The sequence below is a fragment of the Scyliorhinus torazame genome, chromosome 6 (genome assembly GCF_047496885.1).
Source record: "Scyliorhinus torazame isolate Kashiwa2021f chromosome 6, sScyTor2.1, whole genome shotgun sequence".
Lineage (NCBI taxonomy): Eukaryota > Metazoa > Chordata > Chondrichthyes > Carcharhiniformes > Scyliorhinidae > Scyliorhinus > Scyliorhinus torazame.
Window position 1 is genome coordinate 194,742,275 of NC_092712.1, and position 24,558 is coordinate 194,766,832.

The following is a 24,558-nucleotide window of genomic DNA, read 5'->3' on the forward strand; positions in this document are numbered from 1 at the left end:
AGGTGGATTGGCCATGATAAATTGCCCTTAGTGTCCAGAATTGCCCTTAGTGTTGGGTGGGGTTACTGGGTTATGGGGATAGGGTGGAGGTGTTGACCTTGGGTAGGGTGCTCTTTCCAAGAGCCGGTACAGACTCGATGGGCCGAATGGCCTCCTTGTGCACTGTAAATTCTATGATAATAAGATCACTGAAATGGTCATACTAATAGATATGCACAAGAGTTAATACAGTAACATGATCGATAGGAAAGATGCAAATAGAAATGCTAGAATGAGAAGGTACTACAATCATCACCTTCACAAGTGACAGACCGAGGGCTGGATTCTCCGCAGCCCGACGCCGTAATCGCGACCTGCGCCGGGGCGGAGAATCCAGTGTCATGCCATAATCGGGCCCAATCGGCGCCATCACAGAGTACGGTGCGCGGTCGAGGGCCCATTGCAGAGGCCCGCTCAGCAAACCCCCTTTTCCGACTAGCCGAGTCCTCGATAACGTGGAATTAACCACCTATTGCCGGTCTGGATGCTCGCGTGGCGGCTGTGGACTCAGTCCGCGGCTGCCCTGGTCGGGGACGGGCCATTTGGAGACCAGGGCGGGTGGCCTTATAGGCGGCCGGTGATTAAAGGCGCGGGGTTTGAGGCTCGGGTGCGCGGCCGATCGGGGGGTTTATTTTTTTTGGCTGGCTCCGTGGTCCGAGTCCGCCACCGAGCACGGCGCAACCGCTGGAGGTCACCGCCATGCGCATGCGCGGCCTCTGACCCGGAAGTACGGGGGCCCGTATCTGCAGCAAAAGCTGCGAGATTCATTCCGGCTCCCTGCTAGCCCTCTGCAGGGCTATGAATTTGTCTAACCAGCATGCATTGTAGAGTAAGGTACTCAACAGGGAAAAGAACCATTGGAGGATTGGAAACTGACACCACCCGTAAAGTAAAGTATGAATGCTTGGTCAACACAGAGTCGAGGACAGAACTCTGAAAGCAGGAAGCTTGTATGAAATAGTCCCGTGCCAGTCTACACTTGGAACTGTGCATAGTTGAAGGCTGCTAGTAGAAGTGTGAAGTTAAATGCAAGCCTCAAGGTCTCATCTTCGAACAATCGCTACATTAATTTGCACGTGTTTAACAAATAGATATAATGTTTGTGTAGAAGTTGGGTTGAGTAGATTAATTTTGAAAATTGTATAAAAAGGTTAAAGGGGAGGGATGTGGTAGGTCAAGGTGCCTGTCTCTTTAAGACATCACAGCAAAAGTGGATCACCTGGCTCCTGGGACCAATGGGGACCGAGAACGGGCGATCACCCCAGATGGTGGAGTTTCCTCCTGGGCAGAATACATCGGGCAGCCATGTAGTAAAGATTTAAGTGCCGGAGCAGCAGCATGTGCCAATGGCCCCTGCATCATTGTTTCTTGTTATCAATAAATTCTGTTTGTTTGCATGAAGAGCTTCTGCCTCGTCGTTGCCAGGCTCCTACACCTTAATAATGTGATACCACCCCGAATTATGGACACACTGCTGCCATGTTTTAACAGGAAATGAAGCTCGCAATGCCTTGGGGAGGTGGGACACTTCACTAACAGTCACATCAGGCTTCCAAAGCGCACATAGGAATCGGATTTAAAATTATAGCATTGCTAGCAAGATTTCCCAAGGCCAAGGAAACCTGCAATGTGGGAGTTGCTAGTTCTGTTCCTTTTTATAGCAGTCCTTCTGGGCCAGGAGGAGGAGCAGTACATTGTCTATCATCACCACCATTGCAATCGCAGACTCCCCCCAACTCGCAAGAACCACACACTATTCATCCCCCACTATGCTCCATGACAAGACTACCCCCCACCCCTCGCACCCTGCTCCTCTCACCAACCCAACTCTCAATCTCTACCAGCCCATCTCCCAATACGGGGATCAGCCCCAAGGTTTCCTGGTGACTAGGTCACAACTCATCAGTCCTTGTTTTTCTCACCAACCAGGTTGTTCATTTAACCAGCGGCTGGGTGCGCAAAGGAATAACATGATATGTCCTACCATTAAATCTAGCAGGACCTCCGTATCCCCAGACTCACTGGGTGGTTTGGCTACTTTCATCCACCCACACACTCTTCCTCACCATTCCGTACACATTAAGACCATCAACTCCCACTAACAGGTCTTACGTGCATTCTCCCTTTACAGGAATTATGAAACTTGACCCCTAGATCTCTTTACATCTATATTCTTCAACATCTTCCCATTGAATGTCCTCCTATTCCTTGGGTGGAGTTTAGCCAGCTTCCTTATTTCCTTATACACAGGCATTTATCAGAGCTTGAGTGAGGGACCCGATATCGAGGGGAGGGGAAGTCATTGAAAACCTTTCCCCCGCCTTTGTTTCCGACGTCCTTCCACACCCTCCCTCGCTGGTGACCCCCATCCTACTCTACTTGTTTCTCTCCAGGGATCCAGCGGCAATCATTAGTGAAAGCCACAGTGTATCACTGACAGCAGCCACCATGCCTCGTTGCACAGCCAGTTCTGGAGAGCTTCCAGTCTCAAATTGGACAGCAGCTCTTAAAGGTGGATTTCTGTCCTATTGCGGACTTATTCTGGAGGCCCATCGTTGTCCAGGAAAATGCCTGATTACCTGGCAATTGCATCAGGCCTCTTGGAGAAAAATGACTCAGGATTCTCCTAACCAGTGGGGTGGCAGTGTGGTGACCTGACCGGGCTTAGTTTTGAGCCTGGTTAAATTGGATATCCTCAATTAAAGAACTGAACATTAAAAAATATATATTTTTTATAAATTTAGAGTACCCAATTATGTTTTTCCCAATTAAGGGGCAATTTAGCATGACCAATCCACCTATCCTGCACATCTTTGGGTTGTGGGGCGTGAAACCCACACAGACACAGGGAGAAAGTGCAAACTCCACATGGACCGTGACCTGGGGCCAGGATTCGAACACCGGTCCTCAGCGCTATAGGCAGCAGAGCTAACTACCCTGCCGCCCAAGAACTGAACATTTTAAATTAAACTATAGTCAAAGCCTCAGGCAGGCTGATTGGAATCCGGACTTAATAGACACTAACTGCCAGAAACATGTCTGGGACACAACCGTCATTCACCCATCAGGAAACCATTGCACCCTATTGATTTGCACCGGTCTATTGTCAGTAGCCCAGAACAAGCCAGACTCTCGGGCACCCAGAGGTCCTGCTTGTGGTGATGTGCATCAATGTAAATACATGTAGGCTAGCTAGACACTAGAGGGAGCACAAGAGACATCATACACACGCACTCAACCAATAGATCAAGTAGATAGGATATGACTAATAGACATTCACGATACACAAGGAGGTGACACGACCACAGGGGGGCATTACACCAACCCATATATAAAGGACACCACACACATGATCTGCCTCTTTCCAGTGGAGACAGTCAATGAGTACAGACACAGCGTTGATTCAATATTCCACCCACCACGTGGATTGCAGCAACTGGTTAGTCAGTCTGGGTAGCTATAGTAGGATTAGCAGTCGTGTCAAACCCGAGTAATAGAAGTATAAATAGTTTAATAAACGTGTTGAAGTAATCTCCACGTCTGAACATTCCTTTGTCAAGTGCACAGAAAGGAAGCCGCTTATGTTACACCTGCAACATAAATCACTGCTGTTACCTTATATGGCAACAGGTTATGTGTAAGCAACACCACTGGAGATGGACACCTGTGGCGGGCCCCATCGTCCTGTCAAGCGGACATCAAGAAACCCACTGGGTGTTGGGATACCCTCCCAAGACCTCATTGGCTGGAAGCCAGAGAAGTTTCTGGAAAGGCGGGGAGGGAGGGGGATAAAGATTTAAAAAAAATAAATCTAGAGTACCCAATTCTTTTTTTTCCAATTAAGGGGCCAATCTACCTAACCTGCGCATCTTTGGGCTGTGGGGGTGAGACCCACGCATACACGCGGAGAATGCATCAGGCCTCTTGGAATGTGCAAACTCCACACGGACAGTGATCCGGGGCCGGGATCAAACCCTGGTCCTCAGTGCTGTGAGGCAGCAGTGCTAACCACCGTGCTACCGGGAGGGGAATAAAGATACACGCCCAAGACACACCAACAGTGAAGACTCCATGCAGAGGCAATCGAGACAGCTGACCAGAGGCAGAAGGAAGCAGCATGCGAGACCCACCTTTGTGACAATGGACCAGAGAGTCTGAAGAATCGGACCCACGGTTCAACCAAGCCACCTTTCCGGGTAGTATATCTGAATCTTGGGTGTTTCTTGTATTTTTTGTGGGTTAATTTAAGGGATAATATTGTTGTTTAATAAAGTTGATTGAATATACACTTGTGTTTGTCCTTTGTTCTCCTTGTTATTAAAGCCACGTGGGTAAAACCTTTGAATAAATAAACTGGTCAAAGTATCTGAGTTGGGCAAATACGACAGTGGGTTCTCTAACCAGTTTTCTAACCAAGGGATGCCAGGGGGCAGGGAGATCCACTGTTGCCAATACCAAATTCAGCCCCTTGTTTCTCCTTCTATTTCATCACACTTATCCTTTTAAATTGCATTTCATGATTTTGCTAACTGTCTTTATCTTCCTGACATCTTTTACAGTTCTCTTCACAGTTTCCCAAGCTCTTTACCTTTGCATCATTTGCAAATGTTCAGATTGAGATCCACGTACAATCATCTATATGTTTGGAGAACAAAAGTGTAACCAATACTGACCCTGGGTTTCAAAACAGCCAACACTTATCCAGTCTGAGAAATACCCATTTACCTTATCATTCCTTTTCCTTTGTAAACCCAACTTATATCCAGATATCATTTTTGTACCAATTCTAAATTTTAAAGAAAGATCTCCCATCTCTATACTACCTTTCGTGACGACAGGAATGACTTACACTGTTTCATGGTCATGAAGTACTGTAATCACTGGTGTAATATAGGAAACCACGACAACCAAATTGTGTAAACAATATTCCAAATGCTCAAGGAGCTACATGACCAAATAATCTGAATTCACGGATAAATGTTGGCCAATCAACTGGGAAGACATATTCCTTTGTGTCTCCAACCCTGCTCTCTGTCTACTAAGAGATGCATAAAAACGGACTTCCGGTTGCGGCGATGACCAGCTAAGCCGCACGTTTCTGCGGCTCCAGCTCCAACGGACCTTCGGGCTCTTTTAAGAGCCCCAAAGGGAAATTTTCGCACGACGAAACCCGGTGTGGGGTGAGGTAATAGGGAGTCCCCCCCAACGAAAGAGGAAAATATCGGCGGCGACGGCTACAGCGCGAGGAATCCTCGACGATAGGGACAGAAAGGAAAAAGAAGCAAGATGGCGGCGGAGAAAGCCCAGGCGACATGGGGGCCCGATCAAGACGAATTTTTAAGACGGTGTGTGGAGCTACTAAAGAAGGAGGTGCTGACCCCGATGCTACAGGCAATTGAGGGGCTTAAGGAGGCACAAAGGACCCAGGAGACAGAGCTCCGCGTGGTGGAGCAGAAGGTGACGGATAATGAGGACGAGATCCTGGGCCTGGCGGTCAAAACACAGACGCACGAGGCGCTCCACAAAAAGTGCATTGAAAGGATTGAGGCCCTAGAAAACAGAGCACGAAGGAAGAACCTTCGGATTCTGGGTCTCCCTGAGGGAGTGGAAGGAGCGGACTGCGGGGCTTACGTGAGCATGATGCTAAGCTCGCTGATGGGAGCTGAGGCCCCTTCGGGCCCCTTAGAAGTGGAGGGGGCTCATCGGGTCCCGGTGAGGAGACCAAAAGCGGGAGAACCACCTAGGGCGACAATCGTGCGATTTCACCGCTTTAATGATAGAGAAGTGGTTCTGAGATGGGCCAAAAAGGTACGGAGTAGTAGATGGGAGAATGCAGTGGTACGGGTGTACCAGGATTGGAGTGCGGAGGTGGCGAGAAGGAGGGCGAGTTTTAATCGAACCAAGGAGGTGTTACACAAGAAGAAGGTGAAGTTCGGGATGCTGCAGCCGGCGCGACTATGGGTCACGTACCAGGAGAGACATCACTACTTCGGAACGGCGGAAGAAGCATGGACCTTTATTAAAGATGAGAAATTGGATCGGAATTGAGGGACTGATATTACAGGGAAATGTTACTGTCGATGTATAGAGAGATGTAAATTGGGAAGGGGGGAGACACTAAGAAATGTGGGCGCCGGTGGGGGGGGGAAAGAAGAGACATAGGCGGAGGATGAGGAATGGGAGTGGGGTGGGAAAGGGAGCTGCGCCACAAGCGGCGGGTCAGCTACAGAGATGTTCCCGCGCCAGAAAGATAAGGCCGGGAAGATAGGCGCAAGGTAGATGGGAGTTCCCCACACGGGGGGGTCAAGGAGTGAGCAGGAGAAGCCGGGGTCAGTTGAAGTCAGCTGACTTGCGGAAGTAATATGGGGGGAGCAATCACGTTAGAGGGGGATCTAGCGGGGGAGGGGGGGGGATAACTGGGTTGCTGCTGCAGAAATCAAAGAGGAACTGGCTAAAGAAAGGGTGGTCGGGGCTGGAATGCGACACCTGGGGAACGAGTGGGAGCGCGGAATCGGGACGTGGGACTGGCCTAGAGAGGGTGATGGCTAGTCGACACGGGAAGGGAGCAGGTAGCCCCCTAGTGAGGCTGATCATGTGGAACGTGAGAGGCCTAAATGGACCGATTAAAAGGGCCCGAGTGCTCGCGCACTTGAAAGGACTGAGGGCAGACGTGGCTATGCTCCAGGAGACGCACCTGAAGGTGGCGGACCAAGTTAGGTTAAGGAAAGGATGGGTGGGACAGGTGTTCCATTCAGGGCTAGATGCAAAGAATAGAGGGGTGGCCATACTGGTGGGGAAACGGGTATCATTCGAAGCAAGGAGAATTGTAGCAGATAGTGGAGGCAGATATGTAATGGTGAGTGGCAGGCTGGAGGGAATGGAGGTTGTGTTGGTTAACGTATATGCCCCGAATTGGGACGATGCGGGATTTATGAGGCGGATGCTGGGACGTATACCGGACCTGGAGGTAGGAATCTTGATATTGGGGGGAGACTTCAACACCCTGCTGGACCCAGGGTTAGATAGATCCAGATCTAAGACCGGAAGAAGGCCGGCAGCGGCCAAGGTGCTTAAGGGGTTTATGGACCAAATGGGGGGAGTGGATCCATGGCGATTTCTTAGACCGAGGGCCAGGGAGTTCTCCTTCTTCTCCCATCTTCATAAGGTGTACTCCCGGATAGATTTTTTTGTTTTGGGAAGGTCGTTGATCTCGAGGATGGAAGAAGCTGAGTATTCAGCCATAGCTATTTCGGATCATGCCCCACATTGGTGGACCTGGAACTAGGAGAGGAGAGGGAGCAGCGAGCACTCTGGCGATTAGATGTGGGATTGTTGGCGGATGAGGGAGTCTGTGGAAGAGTGCGGGGATGTATCGAGAGGTACCTGGAGGCCAATGACGACGGGGAGGTCCGAGTGGGAGTGGTATGGGAAGCACTAAAGGCGGTGGTCAGAGGAGAGCTGATCTCCATCAGGGCCCACAAAGGGAAAACAGAGGCCAAGGAAAGGGAAAGACTACTGGGGGAGATCTTAAGGGTGGACAGGGAATTTGCGGAGACCCCGGAGGAGGGACTGTACAGGGAGAGACGACAACTCCAGACGGAGTTCGACCTTCTGACCACCAGGAGGGCGGAGGTGCTGTGGAGGAAGGCACAGGGGGTGAGGTATGAGCATGGGGAAAAGGCTAGTCGCCTGTTGGCCCATCAGCTGCGAAAGAGGACAGCGGCGAGGGAGATAGGGGGAATTAGAGACGAAAAGGGAGCTACGGTGCGGAGAGCAGGGAAGATAAACAGGGTGTTTAAGACGTTTTACGAAAGACTTTACAGGTCCCAATCCCCGGAGGGAAAAGAGGAGATTTGGCGGTTCCTGGACCAATTAAGGTTCCCGAGGGTGGAGGAGCAGGAGGCGGAAGGCCTGGGGGCACCAATTGGGGTGGACGAGGTTACCAAGGGGCTGGGGAATATGCAGGCAGGGAAGGCTCCGGGACCAGATGGGTTCCCGGTGGAATTTTATAGAAAATATGTGGACCTGCTGGCCCCGCTGTTGGTGAAGACTTTTAACGAGGCCAGGGAAGGAGGGACTCTACCCCCGACAATGTCGGAGGCGACGATATCGCTAATTTTGAAGCGGGATAAAGATCCGCTGCAGTGCGGGTCCTATAGGCCTATTTCACTATTAAATGTGGACGCCAAATTGCTAGCAAAGGTGCTGGCATCGAGGATAGAGGCCTGTGTCCCGGGGGTGGTGCACGAAGACCAGACAGGATTCGTAAAGGGGAGACAACTAAATGTCAACGTGCGACGGCTATTAGGGGTGATAATGATGCCCCCAGTAGAGGGGGAGGCAGAGATAGTGGCGGCAATGGATGCAGAGAAGGCATTTGACAGGGTGGAGTGGGAGTACCTATGGGAGGTGCTAAGGAGGTTCGGGTTCGGGAACGGGTTTATTAGCTGGGTCAAACTCCTTTATGGGGCCCCAACGGCAAGTGTGGTCACGGGTCGGCAAAGATCGGAGTATTTCCGACTATACAGGGGAACAAGACAGGGATGCCCGCTATCTCCATTACTGTTCGCGTTGGCAATTGAACCACTGGCCATGGCGCTGAGAGACTCCAGGAAATGGAGAGGGGTGATTAGAGGGGGAGAAGAACACCGAGTGTCACTCTACGCGGATGACCTACTGTTGTATGTGACGGACCCAGTGGGGGGGATGACAGAGGTCAGGCAGATATTGAGGGAGTTCGGAGATTTCTCGGCATATAGGCTTAACATGGGGAAGAGTGAACTTTTTGTGATACACCCTGGGGACCAGAGTAGAGGGATAGATGGCCTGCCTCTAAGGAAAGTGGAAAGAAACTTCCGATACCTGGGGATTCAGATAACCAGGAGCTGGGGAACCTTGCACAGACTTAATCTGACACGATTGGTAGAACAAATGGAAGAGGACTTCAAGAGGTGGGACATGCAGCCACTGTCATTGGCGGGAAGAGTGCAGGCAATTAAGGTGATGGTCCTCCCGAGGTTCCTATTTGTATTCCAATGTCTCCCTATACTGATTACTAAGGCCTTCTTTAAAAAAATAGACAGGAGCATCACGAGCTTCGTGTGGGCAGGGAAAGTCCCGAGGGTAAGGAGGGGGTTCTTACAACGCAGCAGAGACAGAGGGGGACTGGCGCTGCCGAATTTGGGCGACTACTATTGGGCCGCCAATGTGGCGATGATCCGTAAATGGATGATAGAGGGAGAGGGAGCGGCGTGGAAAAGACTAGAGAGAAAGTCCTGTAAAGGGACGAGTCTAGAGGCGCTGGTGACGGCGCCACTACCGCTCTCACCAAAAGAATTTACCACAAACCCAGTGGTGGCGGCAACATTAAATATCTGGGGACAATGGAGGCGACAGAGAGATGTGCTGGGAGCCCTGGTGGGGTCCCCAATCAGGAACAACCATAGGTTTGCCCCAGGGAGGATGGATGGAGGATTTAGGAGCTGGCACCAGCTGGGAATTAGGAGGGTGGGAGATTTATTGATAGACGGGACGTTTGCGAGCTTGGGAGCGTTGGAGGAAAAGTATAAGCTGCCCCGGGGAAACTTCTTTAGGTATATGCAGGTGAGGGTGTTCACAAGACAACAGGTGAGGGAATTTCCATTGCTCCCGACACAGGGGATCCAGGATAGAATGCTCTCGGGGTGTGGGTCGGGGAGGGCAAGGTGTCAGAGATATACCGAGAGAGGAGGGGGAGGAGCTGGTGGGCGAACTGAAAGGAAAGTGGGAAGAAGAGCTCGGGGAGGAGATAGAGGAGGGTCTGTGGGCTGATGCCCTAAGCAGGGTAAATTCCTCTTCCTCGTGTGCCAGGCTTAGCCTGATTCAATTTAAGGTGCTACATAGAGCACACATAACGGGAGCAATGTTGGGCAGGTTCTTCGGAGTGGAGGACAAGTGTGGGAGGTGCGGCGGAAGCCCGGCAAACCACACACATATGTTTTGGTTGTGCCCGGCACTGGAGGGGTATTGGACGGGAGTGACGGGAGTGATTTCGAAGGTGGTGAAGGTCCGGGTCAAACCAGGCTGGGGGTTAGCTTTATTTGGAGTTGCGGATGAGCCGGGAGTGCAGGAGGCGAAAGAGGCCGATGTCGTGGCCTTTGCGTCCCTAGTAGCCCGGCGTAGGATTTTACTCATGTGGAAGGAAGCGAAACCCCCCGGACTGGAGGCCTGGATAAACGATATGGCGGGGTTCATAAAACTGGAGCAGATGAAGTTTACGCTGAGAGGATCGGCTCAAGGGTTCACCAGGCGGTGGCAGCCATTCCTCGACTACCTAGCGGAACGTTAGAGGGAAGATAGATGACCAGCAGCAGCAACCCAAGGGGGACGGGGGGGGGGGGGGGGGGAGGGGGGAGGGAAAATTTTTATTTTATGTTAATTGATTAGTTTACCATTTTGGTTAGTTACTTTTTATTGGACTGTGGTTATTATGTTACATGTACTGTTAAAAAAAATTTATGTTTGATGTGTAAAGGGAAAAAATTGTGATCGAAAAATTTTCAATAAAATATATTTAAAAAAAAAAAGAGATGCATAAAAACTGGATGGCACTCCTGAATATTATTGTCTCCATGACAGTAGGGAAAGAAGCCTGAACTACCAGCCTGGCACCCTGGTAGTGCCCCTGCCAGCCTGCAAGTGCCATCTGGGCACCTTGGAAGCACCAAACTGGCACTGCTAAAGTGCTGGGTGACAGTGCCAATGTGCCAGGCTGGCAGTGCCAAGGTACCTGGGTGCCAGCGTGAGTACCAGGGTACCACCCTACCCAGAGCCCGAATACCCAGTGGCCTCCGAAGTAGCCTGGGGGAACCCCCACAGATGCTGTTATGTCTGGTCCACATTTGTGTGGACCAGTGCTAAACAGCACCATTGCAAGGTCTCCCAGGCATGAGTGTTAGTGCCCAGGCCTCAGGAAAATCGGGCACCAACATATTTGAATGAGCCGAATGACTAATATGTTAATAATCTGTTAATCTGGATCTCACCCAGCAAGGGTGAGTTCCAGATCGCGACGTCTCGTGAGATATCGTTAGATCTGAAGAGGCATTCCGAGAATCGAAAATCTTGTGAGAAGCCTTTCACAAAATTGAATGGCTTTGTTGCATCACCAAGTCGGGCACGGCGAGGCCATTAAATTGCACCTATTGTCTTTTTAACACAGACTGTAATGGCGCAAAACATTTCCCAGTGAAATGGTGACAAATCCAATATAACCGAATAAAACCACTGTGTTACAAAGAACAAACAAAAATTCAGCACAGGAGCAGGACCTTTGGCCCTCCAAGCCTGTGCCAACCATGCTGCCCATCTAAACTAAAGTCGTCTACACTTTCCGGGGTCCGTAACCCTCTATTCCCATCCTATTCATGCATTTGTCAAGATGCCCCTTAAACAAGCTGAATATCAATACTATCTATGCTGTATGAAACTGGAAAAAATGATTCACCTGAGGAAGGAGCAGTGCTCCGAAAGCAAGTGTTTGAAACAAACCTGTTGGACTTTAACCTGATGTTGTAAGACTTCTTACTGTGCCCACCCCAGTCCAACGCCAGTATCTCCACATGTAAAAAATGAGATCGTAATAAGGACTCACCTTTGAAATCCTGCTGACATTCTCTTGCACCACTGGTTGGATGTGGCAATTATCTTCACTTAGTAAGACGTGAGCTGCAGCTGAGTGTTTCTGGACTAACTGAATGCCATCAAAATCATCTTCCTCCCTTAGACTGCACACTACCCCATCCTGCAGAGGAAAGGGAAACAGATATCTTAATCCACAATCCCAAGACATGCAGGCAGGGCTTGACAACCCGCACTGTTGGGAATGCAGCTACAGATCACCAGAAAACATCCAGCAGTGTAACTATTCAGAGCATTTTGTCATGTCTGAATATCTAATGCTGTCCCTCAGATATTTATTTTTTGCAAACAGAAACATTGTCAGTCACATCTTCCCTGGGAAGCAAATACACAGTCTAACTGCGTAGTCTGATGTCTTGCTCAGTTGACTTTCCTGTAAATGTTCAAGAGCAGTATATCACTCAAACCTCATGGGAAAAGTTGGCCAAACAGCATTTTGGGGAGGGTAATGAACTGGAGCCCTTCAAAATAATTAATTGCTGTCAAAATATGCCATCTGTCCAAGCAAATAGTCTGTGAAATATTTACTCTTATGCAATCTATTTTTTGCTTCCTGCTCTGTCATTTGAGAAAAGTCACAGTATCCATGGGAATCAGTTACAGTTACTGTGAAAGTACTTTCTTGACATTCGTCCAGTCTCCTGCCTAAAATAACAGCGTCACAGCTCCAGGGCTGATTCACAACAGCAATCAGAATTGAAAGTGAAACCCTGAAACATCATAGGATTTTGAAATAATTGCAATGGATTTCTCCCACCCACCAGAACAGATGTTGGCCTGCTAGCATCTATTTTGCAGTCCAAGCCATTGTGGCAGGAGGCTATAGCTAGAGTTCAAGCTAATATGCTTGAGAGTTAAAATCGAACCTTGAATGACTGCGGCAAGAATCGCAGGCGATGATGCACCCTGACAATAGAAAGCAGAGGTGATGTAGAGGTGGGCAAAGGGCTTCAGGGTTCTGCTCTAAAAAGAGGTGGAACGTTGGCATTTCTGAGTCCTGCTGCAAATCTGGCCCATGCCCCCTTGCCTCCGCCCACCATCGCGTCCCAAGAATATCCATCAATTCTGCCTCAAAATATGAGCCAACGGGCGCCATTCAACGTTAATTGGTCGCTTATAGAGGCCTCATGGGCTTCTCGCCGCAAATGAAGGCTCGCCAGCTGATTCACCGGCACAGCGCTCGCGGGCCCCCCCCGCGAAGAAGGTCGAGCAGCACTTCAGTTGCACTTGCTCCGCCAACTCCAGCCAGTTCGAAACAATGGTACCGAGGACACTAGTCCCAAGGTTCGGGGACGCTGACCTGGGAGGCTGCTAGATGCCGTGGAGACCAGGAGAGATCATAGATGTCCTGTTTCCACCGAGGGTCCAGGAGGATCAGCCATGAGCAACCAATGCCGCCTGGGATGAGGTGGCAGAGGCAATGAGATCAGGGAGTGTGACCAGGAGGACTGGCCTCTAGTGCAGGAAGGTCAATGTCCCACACCGGGCAGCACAAGTGAGTAGACACTAGCGCCCCCCACACCACCCCCCCTCCAAGGCCTTTCTGCCACAGACCCCTCTCTCTTCAACCTTCCTAACCCTTCCTCCATCCCCGCCCCCCTTCAATCCCTCCAAACCTTCCTTCACATCCCCGCTCCCACCACTGTGAACCTCGCGTGTGGCTAATGATGCTCTCTCTTGTGTCTCTTCAGGAAAAGCTCTCCCACAATCACCTGGCGAGGGTCCAGACTGGCGGAGGGGTGCCAGACATCAGGATCTTCACCACCTTGGAGAAGCGTGCCCTGTGTATGACCGGTGTGGCCGAGGACAGGGTGGCCACCCACACGGAGGCGGGCAGACGCCACAGAGGTGAAGAACCACTAAGCCCCACCCAGAGGACCTGCCAAACGTGAGTTGTAATTGCCTTACTGACTGACCCATCCTTCCCACTGACCACATGTCCATTCTCCCGCAGGTCCTCCAGCCGACGGCGCCGACCCATCCCGGGTGGCACCCTCGTCAGTCTCCCATGAGACCGCCTTGGAGGACAGCTCCAAGGATGCCATCATACTAGCCGCGTCACAGCTGTCATCCCCAGTGCAGATAGACGCAACTCAGTGAGGCATGTTAGTGGTCAGGCTTCTGGTGCACAATCTGGTCAACACCACACTGTTGCTGATGTACATCTGGTAGAGACAGGAACCCCCAGGTGAGACCGCAGTCGGAGGTCTGCTGGATCCCAGGACCCAGCTGGGTCCCAGCCTGATGTTGAGTCTATGGAAGAACATAGAACATAGAACATTACAGCGCAGTACAGGCCCTTCGGCCCTCGATGTTGCGCCGACCTGTAAGAGGTATTCCTGGCGCTGATGGAGACAATGGGGAACAGCCGAGACATTCAGAGGGGGATGTCAGCAACACTCCAGCAGGTCCATAGCCGATTGGAGGAGTCCCAGAGGCTACAGGTGCAGGAGATGTCACTGGCAATGCATGGCACCGAGGCCAACACTACTAGGGTGGCAGTCGCAGTGGAGGGCCTGGTGCACCATGCCAGCACCATGAGAGAAGATGTCCAAGGAGTCGCAGAGTCGGTGATGGCCATGGCTGAGAGTCACCCAGTATGCTGACCTTGATGAAGTTCTGCGGGCCATGTCCCGCTCTCAGATGGGAATGGCCGAGGCGTTACAGAGCTTGCCCCAGTCGCAGGTGGGCATTGCTGAGGCGCTGCAGAGCAGGGCCCAATTACTGAGGGTATCAACACAATGGTGCAGACCACGGGGAACCGCCAGGGCTGGCTGAGCCAGCGATGCAGGGGCAGCGGGGGCTGGAACCCAGACTATTTACTTGTGAGCAAAGATGGCTACTCACCTCCTCGGCTCCCCGCAGAAGCCCTTCCGCCAGCTTCACATTTTAAAAAAGGAGTACTAATCGGCACCAGCATGACCACTTGCTGGGGAGGCGACTGAATGACAGGAGGCTGTTGGATATGGGGAGGCTCTCGTTAATTGTATGGAAACAGGGCTTAAGTGGTGATAATTGGTTTCTCGACATGCTACGGAGAGATACCGATTCTGCCTTCGGGAGCGGGCCGGTTGCATCGCAAACTGTTTGCCGCCTGAGTGGTTCTCGTTTTCTGTCTCTCCCGCTATTCACCAGCCTCGTTTCCCTTGAGTGAAAGCGTAACGAGGCCAGAGAATCGCACCCAATATTTCAGTTTGTGCTGAAACTAACTGTATTATTCAATGTTTGTGAGTTACGGTCCATGACTTTCACACCCCAAGCACCCCAATTCATTAATTTAATGCAACATTCTGAGGTACATTTCTCTGGAGTTGTCATATTATAACTTTATTGGAATATCAGAGAAATCCTCAAAAACACAATGCAACTTGGGAGAAACCTGATGGATAATCCACCCATTTGCATTTTTACAGTTTTCTAACGTTTCCCTTTATGTCAGGGTTGGATAATGGAAGAAAAATATTCTGGATATTCCATGCACGAGCTGGCTCACTGCTCTCCAGAAGATACAAGCTGCTGGTTAAACATTCATTAAGTGAGGCACCAAATCGAGGTTGATGACTCACCTAGAGTGACAAAGGAAGAATCAACAGTCAGCTCTAATGATAAGCAGCATTAGCAGGGATCTTACCTGTTTGACCTCAGTCACTGTTATGGGCCAGGGTTTAGAGAACCCCAACGTCTATCATGGAGTTCACCTGACCCACAACTTTTAATAGATTGTGGTATGGGGAGCACACAGCCCACTCTACAGGTGTGGTACAGCAGAAATGGAAAAGTTTTTTAAAGCAAAACAATGTTTATTCTATGAACTCAAGTTAACCTTTTTAAAACAAACAGTGAACATCTTAGCAACCATTAATTCAAATACAACCCCCAAAGACAACAACACTAAGTAATCCTTTAAGCTTTCCTTTTTAACATCCATACGACTTAAAAACAAAACCTTTATCAGAAGCACATCAGGTTAAAGTCACTACTGAAAACATTTATAATTCTGAATTTACCAAATGATCAAGAGATAGTCTTTTCATGCAGAGAGAACAGCAGTACAGCTGCTTTGTCTGACTTCAGCTCCAACACTGAAAACGAAACTAAAACATACCCTGCAGCAAACAGCCTAAAACGAAAGTAAAAAGCTGACAGACAGCCCAGCTCCACCCACTCTCTGACATCACTGCAGTAATAAACACCCATTTCTTAAATGTACTCTCACTACAGATATTTATATACACATCCATTTACAAACACACATTTCTTAAAGGTACTCTCACATGACAGTCACGACATGGCAAATAGCATGGGAACCAGGGAAAAATATACTGATACAATTAACTGAAAACATTTCTGGAGTGTTAAATTCATGGTGACATTTCAGCTACCAGCACAATCTGATTCATTAAGGTCTGCTGCTTCTAGATTGGAGAGGATACAGAAAGGATTGAATAATGAACATCAATTCTTCACTAAAGAACCCACTTGAGCACCATAAATACAAAGGGCAATAAAATTCACAGTTGGAGTCAAGCACCTAAACAATCGTCTTAAAGGATTATTCTAAATCACAATTCATATGTTATTAGGGATATGAAAGCAAGTGATTAAAAGATTGACCAGTCACACTTGAATTGGAGAAACTGTTTCAGTTTAATTACTGTTTATTATCAAAATCATGATGGTCCTGACATTTCCTCTTCACATCGGTCATTTTGATGACTCTCGTGTTAGTGTATTTATAGGGCTGTGGGAAGACATGTTTCTATGCCATCTGCATACGCATTGACTTGTTTACAAATAACAGTTCCACATTCCAAGAAATAGAATCCCCTGTTCTCGGTCCCAATTCTCACCATTTTGGAACCAGTTGTGATTGAGGAGTAGAAGTTAGAATTTGTTGTGCCTGTTTTACAAGAACAGTGAGGCACAATTTTGGGGCCCAATATCCTGCATTCTAAAGACGCCTGCAAAATACCGGACATAAAATTGGATCAGGCCATTTTTCAGGCATACCCGGTAACCCCCTAAAACAAAGAAATAAAGACCTGGCCCTGAAGTTGTTGATGTGCCAAGAGTTACGTGAAGTCTGTCAGCATATGGAAAACGCAGAAACAAGCACATGACATCGTCTGTGACTTTGTTTTAACACAGCCACCGCACTTTCAATTACGGGTTTCCCAACCAATTTGCTCAAGCAGCAGTAGCCCCCCAAGGTTCAGTTTGAACTCCTAGGTTTAAAGGGATATTCCAAACATGAAATTTCATGGTTTTTGGAGTTGGGAGCAAAACAGAAAGAAACAAAATGACAGATTGAAGTTCATATATTCGAAGGTGCTTTGGTCAAGAAGTGGTGTTGGGGGCTATAATGGCCTACAAAAAGACACTTGTCCCGATTGACGGGAGGAAGAAAGTAAAAAAAGAAGACATTTTTGGAGATTTCCAACCAGTTCAGTAGCAGGAGCAAGATGTTGTACTCATGGATTCAATGCAGAAAGTGATTTACTGACCTAAGATGGGCAGAAAATGTGAGCACAGTGACACATTCAAATGAATCCTGATGAATATACTGACCCAACCTCCTCACTTATCTTCTCAAGCTTCAGCCGGCACATCACTGCTCACACCATCTTAACTTGCTAACGCATCCATCCCTCTCATCACCCTTCAATTAGAATCACTCTCAACAAGTACTTTCCCTCCATCTAGGGCAGCATGGGGGCACAGTGGTTAGCACTGCTGCCTCACAGGGCCAGAGGCCCGGGTTCAATTCCAGCCTTGGGTGACTGTATGGAGTTTGTACGTACTCCCCATGGCTGTGTGGGTTAACTCCACGTGCCCCGATTTCCTCCCACAGTTCAAAGACCTGCAGGTTCGGTAGATTGGCCATGTTAAATTGCCCCTTAGTGTCCAAAAGGTTAGACAGGGTTACGGGCACAGGGTGGGGGTGTGGGCCTGGCCAGGGTGCTCTTTCGGTGCAGATGGACTGAATGGCCTCCTTCTGCACTGTAGAGATTCAATGATCTATATTTAATATGTGCCATCTATATTCTTACCTAGACCGTTCTAAAGCAGGTCTTCAGTACAGTCTAAATCAGGCAGTCAAGTGACTGCAGGAGGATGATGTTGACTCGTGAAAGGTGGCCACTCACCCTGAAAGTTTACAGTCACAGGATTCATTGCCAATCGTGCACCAGATTTTCGGTGAATGGTAAGGCAGAGAATTGAGTTTTCATCCAGTGATTCACACATCACAAGTGAACAAGAGAAAATGGTGGAGGCAGGGACAACAGTGGAGAGTCTGCTTCAGCGGGCGCAGGATGCCACAAGTTCTGCTCACCTGGACACAGATCTGCACCTGGGGGGGCCACTGACAAAAAGGATAATTCTATGGAATAACAGTGAAGAATGTGAAATGTATTAACAAGTGTTGCAGCCACACTCTGAATACTTACAGCGAGATTGGAGAAGTCAGTCACAAGTATGATAAGCATGATGTCACTGGTCTTTGCGATAATTCCTTCATCCATGGAAAGAATGGGCAATGGCATGAAGCATCAAATGTGACAATCACACGAGTGTGTGCAGGCTCTCGCCAACACTCGCAAACTCTGAATGCCACCTTCAAGAGGATGAATGTTACTTTAGCTTTACTCCTTTAGCATCTCACTAATCTGCAGCAGAGTACTCTCAAGCCCATTGCTTGCAGGGATGATGGCAAAAGGGGAGAAGGAATTGGGTACTCAGTTCAAAGAGCTTCCACTTCTGATCTGATGGGTACGATTTAATGACCGCATTGCGCTTAAGCAAAGAGCATGACAAAGCCATTAAATCGGGAGAGGCCAAAAATGAGAACCGTGCCAGGCGCCAATCTGTTTGTGAACTAACAGGCCTGCCCCCGTTGGCAAAGTCAGGATCCTGTCGGAGCAGGCAACCATTAATCACCACTTATTGCCAATCTCCATACAAGTAACGAGAACAACCCCCTATCTAATGGCGTCCCGTGATCTAATGGCCTCCCGAACAAGTGGTCACGCGGGCCCCAATTAGTACTCCTTTTTAAAAACGTGAAGCTTGCAGGAGGGCTGCTGCGGGGACCCAAGGAGGTGAGTAGTCATCTTCGCTCACAGGCAAAGAGCCCGGTGGCACTGGGGTTGCTGCCCCGGTGCTCGGAGGGGGGTGAGGGAGTCCCAGCCAGGTTGGGTTACCATCAGGGAGAGGTGGTTGCGGAGTCTGCGCTAGGCTTTGGGGAGGGGAGAGATACATGGGTGTCTCCGAGCTCACGGGTGCGCCATGCCACCCCCTGGATCATGTGTTCCTGTTCCTGGCCCTACCCACCTGCCCCACCAACTACCCATAACCCCCACTGGCCGTGCAGCTGAAGGCTATTGCTAATTGGGAATTGGCAATAGTAGTTAAGTGAGCACTTCACACTTTCCAAGTGGATCCCCATGGGTAGACGTGCCATGTAACAAGTGGGAGCATCCCAATCAGACCGTGATGCCTGGACATTGTGCCTGAATACTGCGGGAGGCCAGACCTAGGACGCAGTGGCCAACATCTGAACACCCAGGGGCTGGGCCCCGGCATTGGGGACATCGCTGCGACCAGAGGGTGGGCGTGTGCACCGGGGATGGGACCAGTGCCCGGACCAGATAATGTTACATGCAGGTGCCTGGGGTACAGGGTATGGGGTCTGGTGATCAGGGGCCTCCATTGTGGCTGGGGTTGTATTGGAAGGGCATGTCGGGGGAGTCGGCGGGAGGAGAGTGATGGGAGGCCCGGAGCGTCCACTGATTGTAGTCTTACTCTCCAATTCCTTACAGATATTGCACGAGATGGGCAATATCTTGAACCTCGCACAACTTGCTCTCGTGGTGCTACTGGCCGGCCAGGCGGCCAGACACTGAAGAAGGCAGCGGCAGCAGTGCTGAAAGAGGCACAAGGCGGCAGCCCATGTGCAGGGCCCTGCCCCACACCCTGAGGACCCAGCCGCCCATCAGGCCAGGGAGGGACCCAAAGGGGGAGTACCCAGACAGCCCAAGTTGCACAAGCGTCATGGATTATCATAGAATTTACAGTACAGAAGGAGGCCATTCGGCCCATCGAGTCTGCATCGGCTCTTGGAAAGAGTACCCTACCCAAGGTCAACACCCCCACCCTATCCCCATAACCCAGTAACCCTACCCAACACTCAGGGCAATTTTGGACACTAAGGGCAATTTATCATGGCCAATCCACCTAACCTGCACATCTTTGGACTGTGGGAGGAAACCGGAGCACCCGGAGGAAACCCACGCACACACGGGGAGGATGTGCAGACTCCGCACAGACAGTGACCCAAGCTGGAATCGAACCTGGGACCCTGGAGCTGTGAAGCAATTGTGCTATCCACAAGGCTATCGTGCTGCGTCGCTAGTCTTTCGAACTGATGACGGACAGCACGTTCCGAAGGAGGCTCTGCCTCAACAAGGGATGGTGCAGCACCTGTGCCATGTCCTTGAGGACTTGTCCCACATGGAGAGGATGATACTCACACCCAGTGGCCGTCAAAATCACCGCAACCCTGAACTTCTGCTCCTCAGGATCATTCCAGGGCTTAATCGGGGACTTGCGTGGCATCGCACAAGTTACAGCCCACAAGTGCATCCGTGAGGTAATGAATGCCCTGTCTGCTCGGGCAGAAAATTAGATAAACTTTGACATGGACCATGGCCGACAGGATGCTCAGGAAGCAGGATTCTCCTCCATCGCCGGGATGCTCCAGTTCCAGGGGGTAATAGATGCCATGCATGTTGCCTTGCGCAAGGAGCCCAGTACTTCCATGACGAGGGAGATGGAGCCTGGGATTGGTGCTTGGTCCGCATTGCAGAAGAAAGATCCAGAGGCGTCATATTGGTCGAGGTCAAAAGATTTTAATGATTTACATAAGTGTCCCCAACTGCCCCACTCTCCCAATGGTGCCGCCCTACTCACCCCACCCTTCCCAGGCCCTCCCCCACCATTTCCCCCCATCCTCCCTTACCCCCTACACCACACCCCCAGTGCCCTCTCAGTGATCCTCAATGTGCTTAGCTTTCCGTGCTCTACCGCTGCTTTTAGGTGAGCCTCCAGAATGCACATCAGAGGTGGAGGCAAACAGCTGCTATCGCATCCCGTGACCTTCAATGCCCTTGGCGGTCATCCTCTGGGGCCGGAGGGCCCTGCTGCACTTGCCGGCGGCTTATCCCAGTCACTGAGGAACATCGCCGAGAGCGTTGACACAATGGTGCCGTCCAAGGGGAACCACCAGGGCTGGCACAGCCAGATGACTCAGGGGCAGCCAAAGCTTGATCTAGCTGCCCCTCCATCCCGAGGTGAACCAAAGGGCCCTATGGGCATCAAGTGGGAGGAGGGGGTTCTGGATGTCAGCCCAGAGCCATCCTACAGAGTGGTGACGGCAGCCACTAGCTCTCCTGAGTTCCACCCTTCTGTCAATTGCGCATCCCGCAGCCAGTACCCGATGCAATGTTGCCCTCGGTGCCACGCATTGCTGGCTTCACCTCCTGTGCACGTAGCCTCCGGGATTCCGCCAATCGGCTATGGACCTGCTGGAGTGTCGCTGCCATCCCCCTCTGAATCTGACCCTTTCGTCTGCATCAGCTCTGGGTAAACCTTTTCCATTGGCTCAGCATTTGACTGGGACCCAGCTGGGTCCTGGGATCCAGCTGGGTCCCAGTTATGTTCTTATAGGGATTCGGGGATATGGTGTACGGGCCGGAGAGTGGAGCTGAGTCCACAAAGATCAGCCATGATCTCATTAAATGGCGGAGCAGGCTTGAGGGGCCAGACGGCCTACTCCTGTTCCTAGTTCTTATGTTCTTATCCAGCAGCCCCACGACTGCTGTCTCGCCTGGGGGTTCCTGCCTTCACCTGATGTGCATCAACAGCTGTGTGGTGCTCACGAGATTGTGCCCCAGAAGCCTGACCACTAACATTTCCCACCGAGGTGTGTGTATCTGTGTTGGTGGAGGGTGGAGGTGACAGCTGTGCTGCGACGATTACGGTGGCATCCTCGGAGCTCTCTTCCGTGGTGTTCTCTTGGAAGCCGGGTGGGGGGTGGGCACACATACGGATTGAATGGCGCTGTCAGCTGCAGGTCCTGTGGGAGAATGGACATGTGGTCAGTAGGAGGGATCGGTCAGTCTATATGACATTAACAACTCACATTTGACAGGTCATCTGGGTGTGGGTTCGGTGGATCCTCACACCTGCGACGCTCTCCTCTATGGTGGTCACTGCTCCGTCCACGCCCGAACCTCCAGAGCCCATTACTCATACTGCATGAGGACTCTGATATCTGTCACCCCACCACCCATTTGGGCCCTCTCCCGTCAATCATGGGCCAACCTCTTATGAGGGGACACAGAGGGTTCATCGTTCGCTGCGCGTTTTGGGGTGGGGTGGACTTGGGGGTTGGGTGAGAGAGCTTGAGGAAATGGGCCGTACGTGGGGGGGAATGGTCGTATGGGGGGGAAGGAGTGTGCAGGGAGGGTGGGGAGTGTGTGGGGGTGGGGCATATGGGGAGGATGGGGGGGGGGAGACTATGTCGGCGGGGGGGGGGGGGGGGGGGGGAGGGGGGGGGGTTAGGGGTCTGATGCAAACTCACCTGAGCGGCTCACCCTTCCTGGGACACTGGTCCTCCTGGTCACACTCCCTGAGCTGTCAGCTCTTGCCACTTCCTCCCAGGTGGCATTGGCTGCCCTGTGGCTGACACTCTGTGACCCTCCAGGAACTGGGCATCCCATCTGGCTTCTACCGCTCACAGTAGTCTACCCAGGTCAGCATCACTGAATCGTGGGGTTGGTCATCTCGGCGGCATGGCTGCGGGCTGAGTGCGGTTGGCGGTGCAGGAACGGTTTAATGCTGCTCTCCCTTGTTGGCAGGGGGCTGGTGAGCACTGCCCCGGTGAATCAGCTAGTGCGGGACCATGATTTACGGCGAGAAGCCCGTGGGCCTCGTTAAGTGGACAATTAGCGTTTTATAGCGATGATGGCCTTGCCAGGAGTAGTGTCGGGAAGCTCGCGGCAGTTCCGGCTCGCTACCACACTTAGAAACCTTTTGGTTAAATCTCGCCCGTTGACTGCCCTTATCTTCAGTCAGAACACCACATACTGCCTCCTGTCCTGATGGCTGAGTCTTGACACTCTGGCTGTTGCATATGGAAAGGTGCCTCCACCTTTGTCCCAACACCTGAACTGCATTTTCAGGAAGCCGAAGGCTTGTTTAATATCACATTGGGTCATTATATGCCTTTCACTGTAGTACTCCTCAGATACATTGGTTGGGTTCCCCATGGGTGTCATCAACCACGCTTTAAGTGGGAATCCCTGTTGTCTGAGCATCCAGCTATTAAATCTGTTCGAGTGCGTGAAGTAATTAGGAAGGGTGCACGACCGCAAGACGGAAACATCCTACTAAAGGCCTGGAAATCTTGCTCATACCTGCATAAATATTTGTTTGTGGTTGCACACCAGTTGGTGCAGTGAAACCTCTTGTGCTTTCTAAACACCCCTGGATGATTTGGGGATGCTATAATTGCCACAAATGTGTAGTCGATGATATCCTGCACCTGTTGAAAGCCAGCCAGAGCCACAACCCCGGGTGCCAGCTCATTTTGACTGGCATCATCATTGACAAGATTGACCTGATTGCCAGCTCTGGCAACCTGTCTTATGTATTGCTTGCTCACCAACTGTGAGATCCTGTAACTGTCTGTCATAGAGCCCTGGACGGAACCAGAGGCAAAGAGGCTGAAGTGGTGACTTCAGCAGCTGCTAAAGTATGGTGTCATTTCCAGTGCAGGCATGAATATGTGATAAATTTTGAAGCTATATTTTAAAAAGCGAACACTATAAAAGCTGCTACGGTTGCTGCAACATACCATCTGACCATTTGGCATTTGAACTGGAGTCTGCAGCCAATAGCTGAGTAAATATTACCAAAACCTCCAAACATTGGGGTATGCGGACAACTCATCTCCAAGTTTTACCAGGGACATTGTAAGTCAATGGGTATTAGACAGATGTGAAATAGATTCCATCCACTTTCATGCAATCTACTCTAACCCTCTCCTCCGGCTTACATTCAGGTAACTGCTAAGAGACAAATGGGCTGTTCAAGGGCTTCACGTGAGCTAATGATGGTGTGTGAAAACTGCTGGCAACTTGTGTTGTAAATGTTCTTTTTTTAATAAACATTTTATTGAGGTACTTATGATTTTATAACAATAACAGAAGAAACAATGTACATACAAATATAAACATAGTGCAAAGGCTGTCTTCCTCCCTCACAGGTCCCACCTTTCTTACACACTAATCTAAACTAAACTAACCCCCCCACCTCTAGACTCAGTGCCACCCTTGTTTTTAACACCTTGGACATGGCAGCCAAAAACCCCTGCCAGAATCCCCTAAGTTTCGAGCATGCCCAGAACACATGAGCATGGTTCACTGGCCCTCCCGCACACCTTGCGCACCTGTCTTCCACCCCAAAGAATCTGCTCATCCAGGCCACTGTCATGTGGGCCCGGTGCACGACCTTTAAGTGTATCAGGCTGAGCCTGGCACATGTTGTGGACGCGTTGACTCTACTCAACGCATCCACCCAGAGACTATCCTCTATCTCTCCTCCTAACTCATCTTCCCATTTGTGTTTCACCTCCTCGGTCTGCGTTTCCTCTGACCCCATGAGTTCTTTATAAATGTCCGAAACTCTCCCTTCTCCCACCCACATTCTGGAAACCACCCTGTCCTGAATCCCCCTTGGCGGTAAGAGCGGGAAGGTTGAGACCTGCCTGCAATGAAA

The 24,558-nt window shown here is 50.5% G+C and overlaps 1 protein-coding gene across 1 annotated transcript in view; it reads right to left on the reverse strand.

The window, feature by feature from the left end:
* The window catches only part of rapgef5a (Rap guanine nucleotide exchange factor (GEF) 5a), a 370,729-nt gene that overhangs the window by 239,316 nt on the left and 106,855 nt on the right, over positions 1–24,558 (reverse strand). Inside the window, exon 9 of the mRNA XM_072509217.1 lies at positions 11,672–11,821. Coding sequence (XP_072365318.1) covers positions 11,672–11,821 — 150 coding nt within the window. The remainder of the gene's footprint in view (positions 1–11,671; positions 11,822–24,558) is intronic.